This window comes from Equus caballus, chromosome 13 (genome assembly GCF_041296265.1).
Source record: "Equus caballus isolate H_3958 breed thoroughbred chromosome 13, TB-T2T, whole genome shotgun sequence".
In the NCBI taxonomy this organism is placed as follows: Eukaryota; Metazoa; Chordata; class Mammalia; order Perissodactyla; family Equidae; genus Equus; species Equus caballus.
In genome coordinates this window covers 9,972,328-9,992,510 of record NC_091696.1, presented here as the reverse complement: position 1 = coordinate 9,992,510, position 20,183 = coordinate 9,972,328, and the positions used below count along the sequence as shown (strand labels likewise).

General features: G+C 58.3%; 2 protein-coding genes across 3 annotated transcripts in view; one reads left to right on the top strand and one right to left on the bottom strand.

Annotated features, from left to right (window-relative positions):
- The first annotated feature begins 1,207 nt into the window (after positions 1-1,207).
- Positions 1,208-17,326, top strand: EPHB4 (EPH receptor B4). The gene is made up of 17 exons (XM_023655365.2): positions 1,208-1,827; positions 4,607-4,677; positions 4,900-5,187; positions 5,948-6,344; positions 7,301-7,456; positions 7,643-7,975; positions 8,320-8,444; positions 8,827-8,992; positions 10,156-10,258; positions 10,467-10,531; positions 10,647-10,760; positions 10,848-11,095; positions 13,458-13,673; positions 13,977-14,126; positions 14,540-14,733; positions 14,910-15,065; positions 16,212-17,326. Exons 1-17 carry the CDS (start codon positions 1,776-1,778, stop codon positions 16,339-16,341), a joined length of 2,964 nt encoding a protein of 987 aa, XP_023511133.1. The 5' UTR covers positions 1,208-1,775; the 3' UTR covers positions 16,342-17,326.
- Positions 17,327-19,541: 2,215 nt separating this feature from the next.
- ZAN (zonadhesin) overlaps positions 19,542-20,183 on the bottom strand; it is a 33,399-nt gene continuing 32,757 nt past the window's right edge. Inside the window, exons 45-47 of one of the 2 annotated variants that reach the window (XM_023655363.2) lie at positions 19,847-19,955; positions 19,709-19,752; positions 19,542-19,628 (exon numbers count right to left, since the gene is read on the bottom strand). In XM_023655363.2, the coding sequence (XP_023511131.2) occupies positions 19,588-19,628; positions 19,709-19,752; positions 19,847-19,955 (194 nt within the window). In that variant the 3' untranslated portion in view covers positions 19,542-19,587. The remainder of the gene's footprint in view (positions 19,629-19,708; positions 19,753-19,846; positions 19,956-20,183) is intronic. The other variant, XM_023655364.2, reaches the window with a different exon arrangement.

The following is a 20,183-nucleotide window of genomic DNA, read 5'->3' as shown; positions in this document are numbered from 1 at the left end:
CAGGCAGGGCGACAAGGAAGGGCAGGGGTGTGGGGAGCACCACTTGTGGCAGGAAGATAAGTGCGCTGGGACAAGAGGTCACTGCAGGTCTGGCTGTGCTCCCTGGGGGGTCAGAGACGCTTGGCAGCCCCCCAAGCGGCGAGAACGCCTTTTTCCCTCTCTCTTGGCTCCTGAGCTCCTCTAGACTCTGTCCCCCTTAACTACCTTGAGGCTAAGCCCTTCCCTTCCAGCTCTCCCACCGGGGCCCTCCTGCGCACCCCCTCCATCCACCCCATGACCCACCCTATAGGTGCCCTGACGTAGAAGGGGGTTAGTGGGAGGAGCACTGCTTTCCTGGACCCTCCCCCTAACTGATGGGATTGGCGGGGAGGGGGGCAATGAGAGGAAGGGCCCTCCCAGTCATCCCGAGGGCCCCCAGGAGCCAGACAGGAAACAGCTTCAGGAAAGACAGCAGCAGTCCGGGCCCCAGGCCCAGGGGTCAGGGCTGCGGGCGGCGCGGGGCCCTCCCGAACGCGGCAGTGAGAGTGACGACGATGATCTGGGAATCCCTCCGGACCCTTCACTCTCTTGGACCCACCTACCTTTTCTTTGCCCTTGCTTCCCCGTCTTTTCTATGTCTCTCCCTGTCTCAACTCAGTTGTCCCATTTCCTCCCCACATTTTTAGCACGACGTTGCGCGCACAGAAGGTCCCCAATACTTAATGTTTGCTGAATGATTTTGTGAACGTTCGCTCCAGGGTTATCTAAGCTGTGATCGCTGCCTCGGGACCCGCTGGGCCATCTTCCATCCTCAAAGTTTCCCCAAACATGGTCCCCTGCGCCAACGAGGGGGTAGTAGGCACATCCCGGAGAAGAATCTGGAGTCCAAAGGAAGATCTGAGCGGGCTTCGAGTGTGTAGTGTACTTTTACGCGCACGTCCGTGCGACCCCCCCGTGCTGCTGGGTGTGTTTCTCTGCTCCCTGGCTTCTGCCGGGTCGGACCTGCCCCGGGGGTCCCTGGGCCCCGGCCCCGACACGCGCCGTCCAGACCGGGGCGCACGGCCACTGAGCACGTTTGGGCGGTCCCGGGCTCCGCGCCCGCCGCCCCTCCCCCTTCTCCAAACTTTCTCCCAACTTCCCGACCTGCTCCGCTCTGCACCCTGCTCTGCTTCCCTCATGAATTATTCAGCAGCGTGAGCTCCAATCAGCGCTCCCCAGTCCCCTCGCCGAGCCCCCGCTGGGGTGGGGGGAGCTCCCTCCGCCCCCCGCGCGGCCCTCCCTCCCCCGCTAGGCGCCGCCCGGCCCAGTCCCAGCCCGGCCCAGCCCCGGCCCGCCCGACCCCGCGCCGCAGTCTCCCTCCCTCCCGCTCCCGTCCCCGCTCTGGCTCCCACCCTCCTCGCCGTCGCGGAGCGCACTGGGCCCGGCGGCGCTAGCAGCGCCACTCCAGGGAGGGGGGGAGACCGCGAGCGGCTGGCCCATCCCTAGCCAGCTGGGGTGGGACCCCGAGGCCCCAGAGGGACCCCGACTCCAGCCACATCTCGTTCTGCGTCCGCCCTGCGCGGCCACTGCAAGGACGCCCCCAGCCCGCCTGCCTGCGCGCGCGCGCGGCGGGGACTCGGGGCCACACCTGGGCGCCGCCGCCGGGTGCCCAGCGCGCCCGCATGGGCCCGCGCTAAGGGCCCCGACCGAGAGTCCCGCGCGCGGAGTCGGCGTTCACCCGCTCAGGGGGGGTTCAGACCTGGGGGGGCTAGCGCCCCCCAAACTCGGATCGGATCCAACCGAAGTGAGGCGGCGCCATGGAGCTCCGGGCTCTGCTCTGCTGGGCTTCGCTCGCAGCTGCTGTAGAAGGTGAGTTTCCATGGGGGCACCCCGCCACTCCTGGGACCCCCAAAGTTGGGCCTCGGAGCGGAGGGTCCGACCTCTCTCTACCCCGACCCTGGCACCCCAACCCCGAACACTTCAGACCAATAGTGCTGGACCGGGCTGGGGGCGGGGAGGAGGCGGCCCAGCGGGCAGCGGAGTTTTCTTTTGTTTGGGAAAGAGATGGAGTCGGGCTCCGTCCCGGGACGTGCCCCTGCTCCGGTTCCCCAAACTCTTCCTCCCGACTCCACACGCCCTTGGCAGCCTTTCCTTTTCCCTCTGCTCCTGTCCTCAAAACTCTTTCCAAAGTTTCTGTCCCTCTTCCCACCTCTGCGAAACGTGAGGAAGCATTTCTGGAGGAACAACGCCAGACAAGGCAGAACTTTGTGCTAGGCCGTAAAACTACCCCCGCCCCCCATCCCTGGGCATTCACACCTTGATCCTACGATTCCACACTCCTCTGGGGATGGCCCCCTTCTGCACGCACACTCCAAACCCCCAATCTCCCCCAAAACTGCTGCCCTTGGGCAGAGAGGCCCCCCTCCCTGGTTTCCCCAGGCTGCACCCCAGCCCTTTAAATGCCGTCTACACCCCAGGTCTGCCCCGGTCCTGCCGGAGCCCCTCTCTCCAGCTGTACAACCAGCAGAAACTGACCTGCACAGCCCCCATGTCGCTGGAACTCAGCGTAACCACTACCTCCTAGTCTCTGTACATTTCTAATTTTTTCTGTATTTCTCTCCGATGGATTCATCGGTGAGTCTCTCCCCTCCCCTTACCCCCTAGAGGGGGAACCAAGAGTCCTTTAAACCCTCCTCCTATGGCCCTAATCTCCTTTCAATGAGCTGCCTCCCCACCCCTCCCCCCCGCCCCACCTTGATTGCCTGGAGTCAAAGGGGTCTCGGGAAGTGGGGCATGGGGGGCTGCTGAGGAGGAGGAATCAAAGACAGCAGAACCCCTCTCCCCAGGCTGGGCAGTGCTGCTCTGGGCTGGGGATCAAAGGCTGGGTGTGGGGGAGAGGGAGACTTGGCTGGCTCAGAGAAACGGGGAAGAGCTGTGGGAGAGAGAAAGGAAGGGCAGCAGGGGGGAAAACCCACCAGGACAAAGTGTGGGGAGACGGACAGAAAGACGGGAAGGGGAAAAGGAAATAATGCTTCTAATTCCTGTAACCTAAGTACTTCCCAAGCTCCAGGCCCGTGCCGAGGGCTTTGTATTTTTGTGGTTCTGACCACTCTGCGGGTGGAGGTATTGTTGCCCCCATTTTACAGATGAGGACACTGAGGCTTGGAAGAGTTAAGTAATTTATCCAAGGCCATGTGCCCCAGGGGAGGTGAAAGGTGGGACACAAGACAGAGGAGAGAGAGTGACCGTCAGAAAGAGAAGCGGAGGTGGACTGAGAGCAGGAGAGAGAGGTGAGAGGAGAACTGGCAGATCACGGAGGGCGCGAGGCAGGCCAGATGGAGATAGGATGAGAGAAAGTGAGCCGCTCTGAGCGCCAGGACAGCCCTGAAGCAGAGACAGTGTGTAAATTGGAGACAGGAAAACACTATCCAGGCTGGAACAATGGAGGGTGGAGACGGGCAGCCTCTATCCACCCCCTTCCCAGAACCCCAGCATCCTGTCCCCAGTGTGCTGCGCTGTCTCTTGCCACCCATGGGGGCCCGGGCCTCACCTCGGGCTGGCTGGGGGCCCGCCTGACCCCTTACCCTCCCTGGACATCACTTGGTCCCTGAGGGCCGCTGCCCCACCTGCATGCCTTCCCTTCTCTCCCACAGCCTCCACTGAGGGGGGCAGGCCCTGGTCCCAGGTATGCTGCTGGCTCCCCTGGGGGCACCTCTCTGCTCCTCCCGCGCGGCCTCGGCCCCCCACATTGCCCTGGCCTCGGAGGGGATTCCCCTGCTCTCCCTGCACCCTCTGCTGCTGCCAGGGGCTGTGCAGTTTCTCCCAATCACCCCTTCTGGCAGAGCCCCACCCCTCCCCTGGTGCCCGGTGCCGGAGCCGAGCCAGGTGTGCTTAGCCCCCATACACACCCCCCGAAAATCTCCTCTTTTCCTTCCCGTAACCAAATACAGATGTGAGCCCCTGCAGGCAGGGGCCAGGGCGGGAACCCAAGCGTCCAGACTCCAGCACTTCCTCCTCTGACAGCAGTGAGCCGGTGGGGGGCCGGGGGGGAGGGCAGTCAGGGCTGGGCCTCAGGAGGCCAGCACCACCTTCAAGGATCTGAAGGACTGGAGTGTTTGCGCCCTTCGCCCTTCAAGTGGGGACTTGGAAGAGGAGCAGAGTTGGGGGGAGGGAGGCGGCGACTTTGGATTTGAGGAAGGGACGGCAGAGGTCAGGCCCTGTAGGGAAGGTGTCCCCAGCCTGCAGCCCTTTGCCCACTGCCGGATCAGGGCCAGGTCAGCGCTCTGGTTTAACGCTGTCTGAACTGTTTGCCCTTCTCTTCCAGCGTTTGTGTCTCCCCGCTTCTCCTCCTCCAGGGCACAGTTCACAGCGGCCTCCATCTGGGAGTCCTGAGGGGGCAGCCCAGTGCCTGCCAGCTGTTAGGGGTGGGGCTGGCACTCAGAGGCGAGAAATTGGGCACACGGACACACACACACACACACACACACGACTGACAGTGGGGAGGGCTTGCTCCCTCTCATCTCCGTCAGATCCGACTCCTCCAGCTTGGAGCTAAGAGGATCCACCTGTCTCCATTCTCAGGGATCTGGTCTTCCCGGTGTCTCCCCGAAGCACTGACTGACTCTGTCTGTCTGTCTGTCTGTCTTAGAGACCCTACTAAACACAAAATTGGAAACTGCCGACCTGAAGTGGGTGACATTCCCCCAGGTGGACGGGCAGGTAAGTGCTGGGCCCAGAAGCTGGGGCTCCGAGGGAAACTGAGGCGGGAGGGACGAGAGGCGCCTGTGCTGACCTGCTTCCCTGCCCTCCCACATGGCAGCAGCCTGAGCTAGTGTCCCCCAAGCTTTGCTCTCAGAGGTCCTCTCTGCACTTTATGACAAACACCCTCCCCCTGACCTTCCCCCGCTCGGCAGCCCCCAAGCTGACCCCCTTCTCCCGCAGTGGGAAGAGCTGAGTGGCTTGGATGAGGAGCAGCACAGCGTGCGGACCTATGAGGTGTGCGACGTGCAGCGGGCCCCGGGCCTGGCCCACTGGCTGCGCACGGGCTGGGTCCCGCGGCGGGGCGCCGTCCACGTGTACGCCACGCTTCGCTTCACCATGCTCGAGTGCCTGTCCCTGCCGCGCGCCGGGCGCTCCTGCAAGGAGACCTTCACCGTCTTCTACTTCGAGAGCGATGCTGACACGGCCACAGCCCTCACGCCCGCCTGGATGGAGAACCCCTACATCAAGGTACCCAGGTGGATGGCCACGGGCTAGGGGTGGGGACACACCTGTGGTCAGAGGCGACGGATGAGCTTCCCAGGCCCTTGGCGGGGGCCGGGGACTCTGAGGGCTGGAGCAGGAGGCTCAGGTCTGGGGAGGGAAGAAGGTGATCTGCCAGGTAGTGCAGCAGCATGCAGTTGGGCTGCTGGCCTGGCCCCTGGGGGAGATCATCTCGACCGCTCTAGTCCACTGTGCTCTGGCCACCCTACATGTCCCCATTCTTCAAGGATACCTCGCCCCTTTCCAGCCCCGTGCCTTTGCACTAGCTGCTGCCTCGCTCTGGAATGCATTCTCTCTGCCTCTTCTACCACCTCCTACTGGTCTTCTAAGTTCCAGCCCCCAGCTCTCCCCTGGGACGTCCTTGCTGACGCGGCCGGCCCTGGGGTTCCTCCTGCTGCAGCACGCACAGTGTTTGCAGTTGTCTGTGTTTCCTTCGTGTCTGCTTCCTCGGCGCTGAGTTAGGGCCTGGTGTGGGTGTGGATAAATGTTTGTAGAATGAGTGAACCGAAAGAGGGTGCAGGACAGAGGCTGGACACAGGAGCTCAGCAAGTATCAATGGTCAGTGTTGGGGCCGGTAGGAAAGTGCACGTTGGGAAAGATGGAGAGAAGGTTCTGGAACAGGAACCGAGGCGGTCAGGGAGAGGGTGCGCTAGGAAGAAGACGACAATCCACTGAGTCCTTGGGAAGTGGAGGACGTCTGTAGTGAGGCTCTTCTCCCACCTGGCAGGTGGACACAGTGGCGGCTGAGCACCTGACTCGGAAGCGCCCGGGGGCCGAGGCAACCGGGAAGGTGAACATCAAGACGCTGCGTCTGGGCCCACTCACCAAGGCGGGCTTCTACCTGGCCTTCCAGGACCAGGGTGCCTGCATGGCCCTGCTGTCCCTGCACCTCTTCTACAAGAAGTGTCCCCAGCTGACCGTGAACCTCACCCGCTTCCCGGACACCGTGCCCCGGGAGCTTGTGGTGCCCGTGGCGGGGAGCTGCGTGGCGGATGCTGTCCCTGCTCCTGGCCCCAGCCCCAGCCTCTACTGCCGGGAGGATGGCCAGTGGGCTGAGCAGCCGGTCACGGGCTGCAGCTGTGCTCCAGGGTTCGAGGCCGCTGAGGGGAATACCAGGTGCCGAGGTGAGGGCTGGCGACTCCCCCGTAAAGCTTTGCTATCCTCGCGGGGGGCGTCGTGCACCCTGCCCTTGGACCCACTTCTTAGATTTCCATTTCCTCACTCTCTTGGGCACTCAATTACTGGAGGGCCTGTTTTCAGCACCCCCAGCAGAATTCTGAGTTCTTCCACACTCTTCCTCTTAACTACGACCCACTCCTTCCTGCCCATGGGAGGCTGTCCTGGGATGCAGGACTGTCCTCAGAGTGGGCGGACCTTGTTGGGCTCAGAGGACAAAGTTCTCACGGTCTCTCTTCTTGTTCATCGTGGTTCCTCTAATTTCCTGATACTGAGTTCTCACTTGGCTTTTTCTCTAGAGCAGGGGTTCTGAACTTGGGTTTACAGACAGAATGTAGGGGATCTGTGAACCTGGGTGGAGGAAAAAAATGACCTCTTATTTCCACTCACCTCCGCCTGAAATTGGCCACTCCTCCCATGTGGAATGTGGGCAACAGAGCCCAGGGGTCAGAGCGGGACCTGGGACTCGGGCACCATTCAAATCATGGGTATTTTCACAGCCCGTGACCGAGGATGCAAGACGGTCAAAATGCTCTTTTTGCTCATCACAACTTCAGTGTTAACAGTGGCCATTAGATCTGCCACTACACCATGTTGATAAGGAAACACATTGCTATGTCACAAACTTGTTTTCATCATTGTATTTCAACTTACCTGGTTTCCTTTGTGGTCCTGTGTTTGCTGTGATATGCATTTGAGGTCATTATTCTGAGCAGGGGTCTGTGGGTTTCCCCAGGCTGCCATGGCGGGGTGGGGGTGGGGGTGTCAGGGTTAATGAAGGTTAGGACCCCCGCTCTGGAGGGAGGTCTCCTGCTCCTCTTACATCCTCCGTCCTCACTTTGCACTGCATGCAAACGTAATTAAGAGCACAGCATGTTTTTGATAGACGTTTTCTCTGTCTCAGCCTGTGCCCAGGGCACCTTCAAGCCCCTGTCCGGCGAGGGGTCCTGCCAGCCGTGCCCAGCCAATAGCCACTCCAACAGCATCGGCTCGTCTGTCTGCCAGTGCCGGATAGGGTACTTCCGGGCTCGCACAGACCCCCGGGGTGCCCCTTGTACCAGTAAGTGACCAGTGACCCCTGGGGTGGACCCCTACCCCAGTTCCCATCCTCCCAGGCCTGCCTTCTCTTGACCCTGGCCTGCTGGTGCCCAGCCAAGACGAGAAGTCAGTGTGGCTGCCTGTCTGTCCCACTGCCCCCTCCCGTGCCCATCTGCTCAGCCTCTGTCTGACTCCTGGTCTCCCGCAGCCCCTCCGTCCGCTCCTAGAAGCGTGGTTCCCCGCCTGAACGGCTCCTCCCTGCGCCTGGAGTGGAGTGCCCCCCTCGAGTCAGGTGGCCGAGAGGACCTCACCTACGCGCTCCGCTGCAGGGAGTGCCGCCCCGGGGGGTCCTGCACGCCCTGTGGAGGAGACTTGACCTTCGACCCTGGCCCCCGGGACCTGGTGGAGCCCTGGGTGGCAATTCGTGGGCTGCGTCCTGACTTCACCTATACCTTCGAGGTCACCGCCTTGAATGGGGTGTCCTCCTTAGCTACCGGGCCGGTCCCATTTGAGGCTGTGAATGTCACCACCGACCGCGAGGGTGAGACTTACAGCTGGGGGCAGCCCATGGTTGGATGGGAGAGATGTTGGTGGGAAAGGCCAGTGAGGGATGTGGACAGCCTAAAAGACTGAAGGAAAAAGTCAGTGGCTGGGGCATGGGGTCCCCAGAAGTATGGAGGGTCAGGGCTTGCAGGGCAAGAGGCAGAAGAAGGAATGAAAAAGATGCAAAGGAGGCTGGAGAGGTAAGGGTGGGGCAGAGGGAGCCAGAAGGAATTCCTGAAACAGCTGGAGAACTGAGACAAGTGTAGTCAGCAGAGAAAGTTGGGAAACATAAGGGACAGACCTGCCATGAGGAAGTCTCCCAACCGGTCTCTTCTGTCACAGTGCCGCCCCCAGTGTCCGACATCCGGGTGACGCGGTCATCACCCAGCAGCTTGAGCCTGGCGTGGGCTGTCCCCCGGGCACCCAGTGGGGCAGTGCTGGACTACGAGGTCAAGTACCACGAGAAGGTAAGAGCAGGCCCTGACCCCAGGACTAGGGGTGGGCAGTGGGACATCCTCCGGGCTTGGGGGACACCTGAATTGCAGGCATCTGGCAGGCATTAGAATTCCCGCTCTGCCATATGTACTCGCTGTGTGACTGTGGGCCAGCCCCTTGGCCTCTCTGAGCTCATTGTCCCCATTGTAAAATAGTTATAACAGAACCCGCCCCACAGAATTGCTGCAAGGGTTAAATGAGATGATGAATGCATATCTAAGTGAGCACAAAGTCCTTGCCTGCCACTCAACAGGACTGAGAAGCTAGTGATGGAGACCCAGAGCCCGGGGAGGTGGGAAGAGAGCAGAAACTGGGGGCCCCAAGTAGAGCCAGCCCCCTCCTCCTCCTGGACAGGGCGCAGAGGGCCCCAGCAGTGTGCGGTTCCTGAAGACATCAGAAAACCGGGCAGAGCTGCAGGGACTGAAGAGAGGAGCCAGCTACCTGGTCCAGGTTCGGGCGCGCTCCGAGGCCGGCTACGGGCCCTTCGGCCAGGAGCACCACAGCCAGACCCAGCTGGATGGTGAGCTTGGGAGGGGGTGGGAGTGCTGCCCCCAGGAGGCTGGAGGTGTGGCCTCTGCCTCGAAGGACCCCCCAAAGTCACATCTGCGTGCTCCTCTTCCTCAAAGCCACGAGGCATTTTGGCCTGGTGAGGAGAGCACACAGTGCAGAAACCGAAACCAACAGCTGGGTGTGAAGACCCGCTCACAGCTTTCCAGCTGTGTGACCTTTAGCAGAATCTTGACCCCTGAGCCCCAGCTCTGTCATCCAAAAAATGGAAATATCCCGAGGCCTCTCACAGGGCTCCAGGGATGAAATGAGGTGACGCTTGTGAGTTCTCATATGCTAGCCCAGTGATTTTCTAAAACCTTTTAACTTTTTTAACAGTTTTATTGAGATATGTTTCACATACCAAACAATTTGCCATTTAAAATGCACAAATCAATGGCTTTTGGTATATTCACGGAGTTGCGCAAGCATCACCACAATTAATTTCCGAATATTTCAGCACCCCCGAAAGAGACCCCATTCCCCTTCCATCAGCCCTCAGCCCCTGGCAAACACCAGCCTGCTTTCTGTCTCCATGGATTCGCCTCTTCTGGACATTTCATACGAATGGAATCACACAATACGTGGCCTTTTGTGACTTCTTCCTTTTGTGGTTTTCGTGGCTTCTTGTTTCACTCGGCATGATGTCTTCAAGGTTCATCCATGTTGTAGCACATGTCAGTGCCTCATTCCTTTTTATGGCCAGAAAATAGTCCTCATACGGCTACAGCGGGTTTTATTTGTCTGTTCATCCATTGATGGATATTTGAGTTGTTTCCACTTTTTGGCTGTAAACCTTTTCATTTTTAGCCTTTGGGACTTTTCATTCAGTTGGGACTTTTTGCGGTCACCGGGATTCATAACTGAACAAAATCAAACCCACTCTGGTGGTAATAAGATTGGGAAACTTCCTTCTTTGCCCTGAGGGACTTCTGGGGGCCAACGGGCCGTGGAAAGCACTTTGTAAACCATTGGGCTTCCCAGGCCCCTCCTCCCTCCTCCCTCTCTCCCTTCTTTCTCCCGAGCCTGCCGCGCTGTGCTGGGGGCCTGTTCTCAGGGGACTCACGGCCCCTTCCTCAAGGCTGGTGCGGGGCCCAGGGGCCAGTGGGTTCTCTGATCACCAGTTTCTCTCCCCAGAGAATGAGAGCTGGCGGGAGCAGCTGGCACTGATCGCAGGCACGGCGGTTGTGGGCGTGGTGCTGGTCCTGGTGGTCATCGTCATCGCTGTCCTCTGCCTCAGGTGAGGACTCCAGGCCCTGGGGGCCCTTGCAAAGCCCCACATACATGGCCACCTGCCCTCTTGCTCCGGGGCAAGCCTCCTTCTATGCCCCAGGAGGCTGTTTTCACTTGGAATCTTTTCCAATCCCCGCTCCTCTCTTCCTGTCGTGTCCCTCTGGGAACACAGAGATGTGTGACTCAGTTTACCTTTTCTTTCCCATTGGCTATAGGAAGCAGAGCAGCGGGAGAGAAGCGGAATACTCGGACAAACACGGACAGTATCTCATCGGGCACGGTGGGTAGGCCTATCCTGAAGGAAAGAGGGCTGGGGCAAGAGCTGTGAGACAAGAATCAGGGCAGCTGAGGGCAGGGGATGTTACGTAACTGACGGGCTCTGCTTGATCCCTCAGGTACTAAAGTCTACATTGACCCCTTCACCTATGAAGACCCTAATGAAGCTGTGAGGGAATTTGCAAAAGAGATCGACGTCTCCTATGTCAAGATTGAAGAGGTGATTGGCGCAGGTGAGAGGAAAGATGCCTGGGCGCCCGGGAGGGCAGGCAGGCCAGACCAGGGCGGAGGAGAGCTGACCCTCGGTGTCCTCCCTGAAGGTGAGTTTGGCGAGGTGTGCCGGGGGCGGCTCAAGGCCCCAGGGAAGAAGGAGAGCTGCGTGGCCATCAAGACCTTGAAGGGTGGCTACACGGAGCGCCAGAGGCGCGAGTTCCTGAGCGAGGCCTCCATCATGGGCCAGTTCGAGCACCCCAACATCATCCGCCTGGAGGGTGTGGTCACCAACAGTGTGCCCGTCATGATCCTCACTGAGTTCATGGAGAACGGCGCCTTGGACTCCTTCCTGCGGGTGAGCCCCCCTGTCCCCAGCCTCCACGTCCATCTGAGCTCCCCCAGCGCAGCCAAGGAACTCAGAACCCAGGACAGACAGTGGGTCCCAAGTCACTCCCCATCCGCCCTTGGTTCTCCCTGCAGGAAAGGTTGAGTTCCTGGGATGGGCCTCTCCTTCCGCCGTGGGTGGAACTGGCCTCTCTATGGGGCCAGCTGACCCCAGGATATAAAGGGTCATCCTTCATCCTTTTGACAAATATTTCCTGAGCACCTTCTATGCACCAGCCAGCATCCTAGGCCCCGGCATAGAGCCATGAGCATCTCTGCTCTTACAGACCTGACAGTGTAAGGGGGAGACTGAGAATTAACAATTCAACACGCAAGCTTTTATAGAAAGTGAACAAAGAATTGTAGAGACGAAAACAATTAAAAAGGATCATGGAAAAGTAGCTGCCGTTGAGGGGAAAGAGCTTATTTTCTTTTTGTCATTTTAACAGGTTTTAGTGAACTTTATTATTTTGTTAACTTTACAATGCGTTTTTAGAAAAATCAAAATGTTTTCCCACATAGCAAAATAATGTTACATTGAACAGAATTACAACACTCCCCTGGTATCATCCAGCCCCCAGTGGACATTCACTTTTCCCCAAAATGTCCCTTATTGCGGGTTTATCCAAACCAGGATCCAGTTCAGGATCAAGCATTGCACCTGGTGGTTACTGTTTTGAGCGTTTTCGAAATCCCTTGTCGTGACACTGACATGCTGAAGAGCTAGGCCACTTGTCACCATCAGTGTCTCACTTCTGGATTTATCAGGTTCTTTCCTGTAGGGTCATTTAGCTTGTTTCTCTGTATTTCCTGTAGGAGAAGCTATATCTAATGTTTTGATAAGTTCAGAATTAAACGTCTGTGGCCAGCCTACCCCGGGGGTGCTGTGTAATTCACACGGCCCCCCCTCAGGAGACACAGGCTGCCTGGCTCCCCCCATGAGTGATGCTGAGGCAGAGCTTGGGGTGGTGCGATGACGGCCTGACCCTCCCTTGTGGACACAGGAGTCTGTTCCATTGGCAGTGGACAAAGATCCGTTTACAAGGAGGGGAAAGAAGTCTGTTTTAGCAGCGACATTTGGATAGATGAGACAGAGGCAGCCCTGAGAAGATGGGGGGAGAAGCGTGTTGGGGGCAGAGAGGAGAGCCCCAGAGGGGGCAGGAACTCAGCATGTTTGAGAAGCAGAAAGGCCCATGAGGCTGAAGCTGGTGAGTGGAGGAGCGACCGTGACATAGGTGGTGGCCCGGCCAAGTGGGCCTCGTGGCCTTAGTCAGGAATTTGGCTTTGATTCGAAGTTGGAGGGGAACCCTTTGGAGGGATTCCAGCAGGAGTGTGAGATGATTTAAGGAGGTCCCTGTGGCAGGTGCTGGCGAGCAGGAGCAGAAGCCAGGAGCCAAGGGGGAGCCCTGCCGTCCTTCAGGCCGGGGCAGGGTGCGGTGGGGTGCTGAGACGTGGTTGGACTTGGGGTGTGTTTTGGAAGCAGGGCCAGCAGAACTCGCTGAGGGATTGTAAGTGGCAGGTGAAGGAAAGAAAGGAAGGAATCACAGTGATGCCTGGCTTTATACCCTGAGCATCTGGCAAGTGGTGTTTCCACAAACTGAGTTTTGAGGCCTGGAGTAGGTGCAGGCTGTGAGGACGGATTCAGAATTCGGTTTTCAGACTCTGTCCCTGGCCCTGCAGGGCTGCCAAGGGTCCCCAGCATGCTGGCTGAACCCAGAAGATGGGGTTAGTTAACTGTCCACGAGTGGTCGGCTTACCTGGTAAAGGCAAACTCAGTCAAGGTCAAGGCCAAGATTTAGACCCTGGTTTTGGTGCTGTGGTCACCGGTCACGCCCCGACTCCTCGCTGTTCTCTTGTGCGCTACACGTAGTTGGTCCAAGAGGGCTGAGCGAGATGCAGCTGGGTCAGCACCGGTGCATCTCCACCTGTGGACAGGTAGCTCAGAGCACTCCTAACCGTCAAGAACTCTGTCGCTGTCAGATAAAAAGAACATTTTGGATCAAGAGCATTTGTTGAGAATTTCCTGGGTGTAAAGCATTACATAGGTTAAATGGAAGAAAATTTTAAAATATCTGCAATATAATCTCATTAAGAGAGACTGCTGCATATATTTGAAACAGGAACAATTATAAGCAATGTGTCATGATACTGCAGTAAGGGCCGAGAGAGCTCGGGGTAAGAGAGAGGAGGAGGGCTTCCCAGGCAGTGGGCAGCCCTGCCCTACAGGTGAGCATGAGATGGGTCTGGAGATGGCAAATACGGCTTAGAAAGAAGAGGGAACGGTGGGCCAGCTGTCCTAACCATGCCCCCACTCTCCCTTGTCCGCTCTCCAGCTGAACGACGGACAGTTCACGGTCATCCAGCTGGTGGGCATGTTGCGGGGCATTGCCTCGGGCATGCGGTACCTTGCTGAGATGAGCTACGTCCACCGAGACCTGGCCGCCCGCAACATCCTGGTCAACAGCAACCTCGTCTGCAAGGTGTCAGACTTTGGCCTCTCCCGATTCCTGGAGGAGAACTCCTCTGATCCCACCTACACAAGCTCCCTGGTGAGGCCGGGGGATGGGCGTATGAACTAGGTTCTTAGGGCCAGGTAGGGAGGGAAGGTTGGAAGGGCGGGGCGCTGAGGGATGGTCAGCTCTGGTCCAGGGACAGCATATAGGAGCAGACCATGGAGGGGACGGTCAGCTTCGGGACCTGTGTTCCAGGTATCTAGGCAAAGAACAGAGTTGAGCTGGGTGCTGGGGTCCCAGAAAGAAGGGAGGCCTGAGCCAGGGGGAAAAGCAAAGGCAGGGGGGAGGGGGCCTGGTTCTGTGGGTTCCTCAGCTCACCTTCTTCTCCCCCATCTTTAGGGAGGAAAGATCCCCATCCGATGGACAGCCCCTGAGGCCATTGCCTTCCGGAAGTTCACATCTGCCAGTGATGCCTGGAGCTACGGGATTGTGATGTGGGAGGTCATGTCATTTGGGGAACGGCCATACTGGGATATGAGCAATCAGGATGTAAGTGTCCCGTGGTCCTACCAACTGTTCCTGGAATGTTCTTTCACCTGGGCTGTGGAGTGGGGGGTGGGATTCCCAGAGTGCTCATCACTGCCGGATCTTTGAGATGGTGAGGGTGGCACGAAAAAGAGCTGGTCTTTGTATCCAAGACTTTGGTACAGCAGGTCTGGTCACAGAAGGACACAGAGATGGACAGAATGGTTGAGAGGTTACATGTCTGGATTACAACCCAAGAGCTGCTGGGGCATCGAGCCACAGCTAGACTCGGCCTGGCCAGGAGGACCCCCAGATCTATCATTCTGGAGGGCTGTGGCACCGTCCCAGCATGTGCTCAGTCACCGTCTCCTTGGGGTCCTTTGGCATCGTCATTCTCCCCAGACATCTTCACCCAGTGCTTCTACTTGTCATTCCAGGTGATCAATGCCATTGAACAGGACTACCGGCTGCCCCCACCCCCAGACTGCCCCACTTCCCTGCACCAGCTCATGCTGGACTGTTGGCAGAAGGACCGGAATGCGCGGCCCCGCTTCCCCCAGGTGGTCAGCGCCCTTGACAAGATGATCCGGAACCCTGCCAGCCTCAAAATTGTAGCCAGGGAGAATGGCGGGTGAGGACCTCAGAGAAAGGGCCCTCCTTCCTGCACTCTGCCGCCCCCCAGAACCTCTCTTTCTCCCTTTGGTGGTATGTGGGATGGTCTCCGCTGCCTCTCCAAGGCTGGGCTCAGCATCCCTGCCCTGGTACAGGCCTGGTACTCAGCGCGTCCTCCCCATCCTTGCCTCCCAGGGCTTCACACCCGCTCCTGGATCAGCGGCAGCCTCACTACTCAGCTTTCGGCTCTGTGGGTGAGTGGCTTCGAGCCATCAAGATGGGAAGATACGAAGAAAGTTTTGCAGCCGCTGGGTTTGGTTCCTTCGAGCTGGTCAGCCAGATCTCCGCTGAGTAAGTCGTGGCAGGGGCTGGAGGTGGGGGTGAGGGCCGAGCAGTCAGAGGGGCACCTGGGGACCAGAATCAGGCCCACAGTTTGAGCAGGGGCCTTTGAGGTCAACTCCTGGTGCCAACTCTGTTTTCTAGAGCCCCTCAAAACAGTAACAGCTGCTGGGGCTGAGAGCCCAGGGAATCTTCCAGACCAGCTGTGCCCGCCTCACCCCCTTGCACCATCTTAGCCCTGAGCTATCTCACTCCTGGCCTCTCAATCTGTATCTCTCTTTGTGCATCTATCTGCATTCCAGACCCTGCTCTCACATTAACAACGTGTCAACTCTGGATGTTTTCCCACCCATAAAAGGAGAAGGTTGGACTGGGTTTTGCAGATCCTTTCCAGCTTTAATATTAAATGGTTTTATGATTCCAGCACCTCCCAAAGACTGTCTTTCCCTAGTTGGCCTCTCTCTGGTACTCCTCCTTTCTGCCTTCTCATTTCTCTTTCGAGGACTCTTCTTGCCCAAGGTTTGAATAACAGAAATCCGGAACCTGAAGGTCCCGGGAGGCCCTCCCTCTCCCCCCAGGGCAGGGTGCTCTCCTCCCTGACTTGTCCCAGCCTCATCTTGACACAGGTTCTTGCTCTCCATTTCCCACCTCATCTTTTTTCCCTTATCTCAGTCTCCAGGCGTCAGGATGGGGGGGAGCAATTTGTTTTCACCCCTTCCCTCCCTTTCCTGTCCACCCAGCCCTTCCTCTGTCTCTGGCCTTTTCCTTCTGACTTCTCCTCTAATGCAATCTGTGCAGTCCCTTCCCCCAGCCTAATCTTGTGGGCTTTTTTCTCTCTTTCGTTCCTCTCCTCTGATTCTTCTTTTCCTAATCCTTGCTCCAGCATCCAGGCCGCAGCCCCCACCTCGAAGCCGGCACCTCCCGCCTCTGGGCCCCTGCGGGATACCTAGCCCCACCCCTTACTGCGGCTGCTCGCCTCTGCAGCCTGGCTCCTAAACCCTCCGGAAACTGCCTGGCAACTATTGACGTGTTCCCCGCTTCCCTGCTGGCCTTTCTGATTGGTTGACAGTCCCGAGTCGGGACGGTTTCTGGAGTTAAGCTAAGAGAGCCGCCGGGAGCCCTATGGCCCGCCTCACCTAGCTCTCCGTTCTTCCCTAGGGACCTGCTCCGAATTGGAGTCACTCTGGCGGGACACCAGAAGAAAATCCTGGCCAGTGTCCAGCACATGAAGTCCCAGGCCAAGCCTGGAGCCCCAGGCGGGTCGGGAGCGCCAGCCCCCCAGTACTGACCTGCGCCTCCTCGCCTGGCCCCACAGCTCTGGAGCGGCAGGAACCCCCACGCCAGGGACCTAGCTCCCCTTCTTCCCTGAGGCAGAGTCGGGGGGTGGTACCCAAGAGGCCCCCTTCCGTGTGCCCCACTGGATTGCACTTTGAACCCATGAGGATGGGGAGCTGGCAGTTTGGAGAGACAGGATCTGGGGATTCTGCCATGGGAGTGTAGAAATGACATGCCCCCCGGGCAGGGAACCCCACACCAAGGGTGCGGGAGCCCTTCCCTCAGGACTGGGTGTGACCAGAGGGAAAGGAAGCGCCCATGCTATGCCAACTTCCCCCGGGGTGGTTGGGCACGATGCCCACAGCCTCCCTCGGATCCCCAATTCGGGCCCCGGGTGCCCCTCCTCCCCTTGAAGGGCCCCGGCCCTGCAGACCAAAGAGAAGAGGGTGGGCAGCCTGCGAGCTCGGGGGTGGAGCGCCCTGGCGGGAGGCAGGGACAGCTGTCATGGCCCAGTGACAGAATCATTGGGCTTGGGTGTCCCGACCTTGCTGCTGTCTCCACCCAACTCAGTTTTCCCTTGTAAATGCCCCTCCCCAATCTGCTGCCTTCATATTGAAGGTTTTTGAGTTTTATTTTTTGTTTTTGGTCTTATTTTTCCTTCTTCCCTTCCTTTTTTTTTGTTTTTGTTTTTGTTTTGTTTTTCTACCGTCCTTGTCATAACTTTTCGTGTTGAGGGGACCTGTTTCATTATCACCTCCTTTGCCCAAGTTGAAACAGGGACCCATCGTTGTGTCTGTTTTCAGAACAGTGCCTTGGTCACGCCACTCCCCCCAGACATTTCCCTGCCCCCCAAGTACCCTCAAGCTGTGTCCATGAGGGGGTGTGGGGGATGAGGTAGTGGTGTGGAAGCCAGAGACAGCCACCGGTGCTTGGAGGGGTTCTTAAATTATATTTAAAACAATTTTTTGTATAAATAAAAGAAAATGGGAAGTGTCGCAGCTCTGGGGGTGATTGTGGGCGGAGGATGGGATAGATTTCTGAGGAGAGTGGGGTCTGGGTATGGAGAAGCTTTCCAGCCAGGGGTCGAGGTCTTGAGACAGGGTTGTGGGGGGCTGGGTGCTCTGTTCGCATCCCCAGGGTGTGTTTGAGGTGGTGGGGTGGGGGCAGTGGGAGATGAGTCATTGGCAGCTGCTTCTAACAGCTCCAGATGGCTCTGCCAAGAGCCTGGGGCACCTCCGGAGTGGGGCTGCCCCCTCCCTCCCTTGTCGTGGTTCCCTGTCCCTGGCAGAGGCCTTGAGCTTACAGCCCCGCCCTGCAGCCCCCTGAAGGGGAGAAGGGGGTATTGGCTGGGGTGGGGTCCAGTCAGATGAAGGAGACAGATGTGGGCCAGATGTTGACAGCTGGGGTTGGTTTAGAGGCAGTGGGGGGAGCGTGTCTGCACTGGCTGTGGGGGAGGGGCAGAGGGCTGATGTGGAGGCCATGGATCCCCCCCCACCATGTGTACGCGCGCGTGCACACACATTGATTCTGGGCTGGGTTGGGAGGACAATTCCTCCTTTCAAGATGCTGCCCAGGCAGGTTCTCCCAGCCTCCTGGGAAGAGGAGGGGAAAACCACCTGAGCGTCTTCCCCCAACTTCTCCCTCCCAAACAGGAAGACGAGGATGGGGTCAATCCCCCGTTGTCTTTCTCACCATCTTCTGTTTCCTTCTTTGCTCCCAATCTCTGCCCGCCCTCAGGGGACACCTGCAGGGGGAGGCCTAGGCCCCGCCAGCTTTGTTCACCTAGTGTAGCTTTGCCATATCTGTGTCTCAGTTGCCCCCTGGTGTCGTGTCAGGGTTGGTGCAGGACCCCACATCACAGTTGCTGCTCCTCCAGGCCAGGTAGCCTCGGGCGGTGATCCTGTCCTGGATTTCCTGCCTCTACAGCCCTCTTCTGGAGTCCCTAGTACCTCTGGAATCCTGTCCCCTCCCTGGATGACATACTGCCCATACCTCTTTGTAACCCCAAGACGGGGTGGAACTCATTTCTGCCAAGAACGAGGAGGTTCTGGGTATAGAGGGAGGTTGTCTGGAGAATGCCAGCCCAGGCCACCCCCTTCCTTTGCCTACTAGAAATCCTGGCTACATAAGGTGACCTTAGCTAGCAAGGGAAGGAGCAGAGGTCAAGGGAGCAGGGCACGGATGAAGAACAGAGGCAGAAGGTCAAAGACCAGGTGAAGGTCAGGGCAGGTGTGCAGCGGGGAGCCCGTGATGCCCAGGTTAGAGCATGGCCAGACCAGTTCCAGAAACTGCCCCGACCCTTCCTGCCATGGCCAGCTCCAGAGTGTGAGCTGCTCCCTGCCAGCTAAGGGGATGTGGCCTGGCCAGGGGCAGCCCTCCCTTCCTGGGCTCGTTTCCCCACCCAGGTTGGGTCTCACTTCCTTAAACGAATGCGGTTGCAGGGGCCATCTCAGAGAGTAAGCACAGAGTAAGGATTCCTTTCTAGAACCCAGTGCCCTGCTGGATTTGGCATCCCCTGTCCCCTGTTCCCAGGGGTCCTACACCCACCCCTCACCCCTCCTCCAAGTTAGTAGCCTCTCTTTACTTAGAGCCCAAGCAGGATGTCCCAGCCCCTCTCCCAAGCAAGGACCTGTCCAGTGGAAGGTACAGGCATTGGGGGAGGGGTCAGAATGTTTGCCCTTTGGCCTGAGGCTGAGTTGAGGGGTCACTCCTAGGATGGAGCTCAAAACTCCTCAGCATGCCGGCCCCCAGACCCCACCCTCAGTTACCACAGTAACCCCCAGGCACTTTTGGGAAATGGACCCGTGCAGAAGGTGGAGGCCTCCCCAGAGGGTCACAGGCTGGTTCGCCCTTTCGAAAAAGCCACATTCCCCATTCTTAGCCGCTACCCAGCGATTATTCTCATCGTTAGAAACGTCAAACTTCTCAGGGTCACCTTTCACAGCCCCTGGTGGGGAACTCAGAGGCCCTGGGGTGAAGACAGGAAAAGTGCAGTCTCTTCTCCTGTGTCCAAGAAGCCAGAGGGCTGACAGCCCACCCCCACGTGGCTTTGTCTAAGGGACAGACACCTCCTCAGACCTCGGGTCCCCTCCCCGTTGGACATTTTGCAGAGCACCCAGCCCACGACCCCACACGCCTGTCTCCCTCCTATTTCTCCCCCAAGACCCACCTCACAGACCCTTCCTCCACCATAATCATGTGGAAATTCACACCTCAATAATAAATCATTTTATTTTCTCTCTCCTTTTTTGAGGATAACTCAAAACTGAGTGACTTTGAAGGCACGCCTGGGAACATAATCTGAGGAGGAAAGCAAGAATACCCATATTAGAGGCTGACTCGACTCCTGGCCTCCAGGGTTCAGTGGGGTTGGTTCTCACCTGCGTCCGCCAGCCGGTCTCCATTCTGGCTATGCGTTTCCTCCCTAGGGGGCAGTGGGGAACAGACAAGCGTTGGTGCCCACTCCCCGTGTTTATGCACCCCCAGCCGCCCCTCCTTGTCCCCTTTCCAGAACTCACTTCCTCCTCCTCCGCCTCTTCCTGGAAACGCATTCTCTGGTCAGTGCAGGCACCACGACTATCACAGGCACCAGCATTCCCAACAGGATGGCCACCAATGCGAATACTTCTGGGGTGCAGGGAACAGAAAGGGGCATGGGAGAGGAGGGGATGGGGGCAGAGACTCCCTTTCAGTTCTCAGTTGCCTCCAGGAAGGGACCACATCCCCCTAAATCCTGGGTGTGGCTGGTTCTCTCTCCTGGAGGCCATGGCTCCCGGGGCTCCAAAGCCTTAGCGCCACCCCCGGGAACCCCTTCTGTTTCTGAACACACAACTCCCACACGCCTTTTTAGGGGGC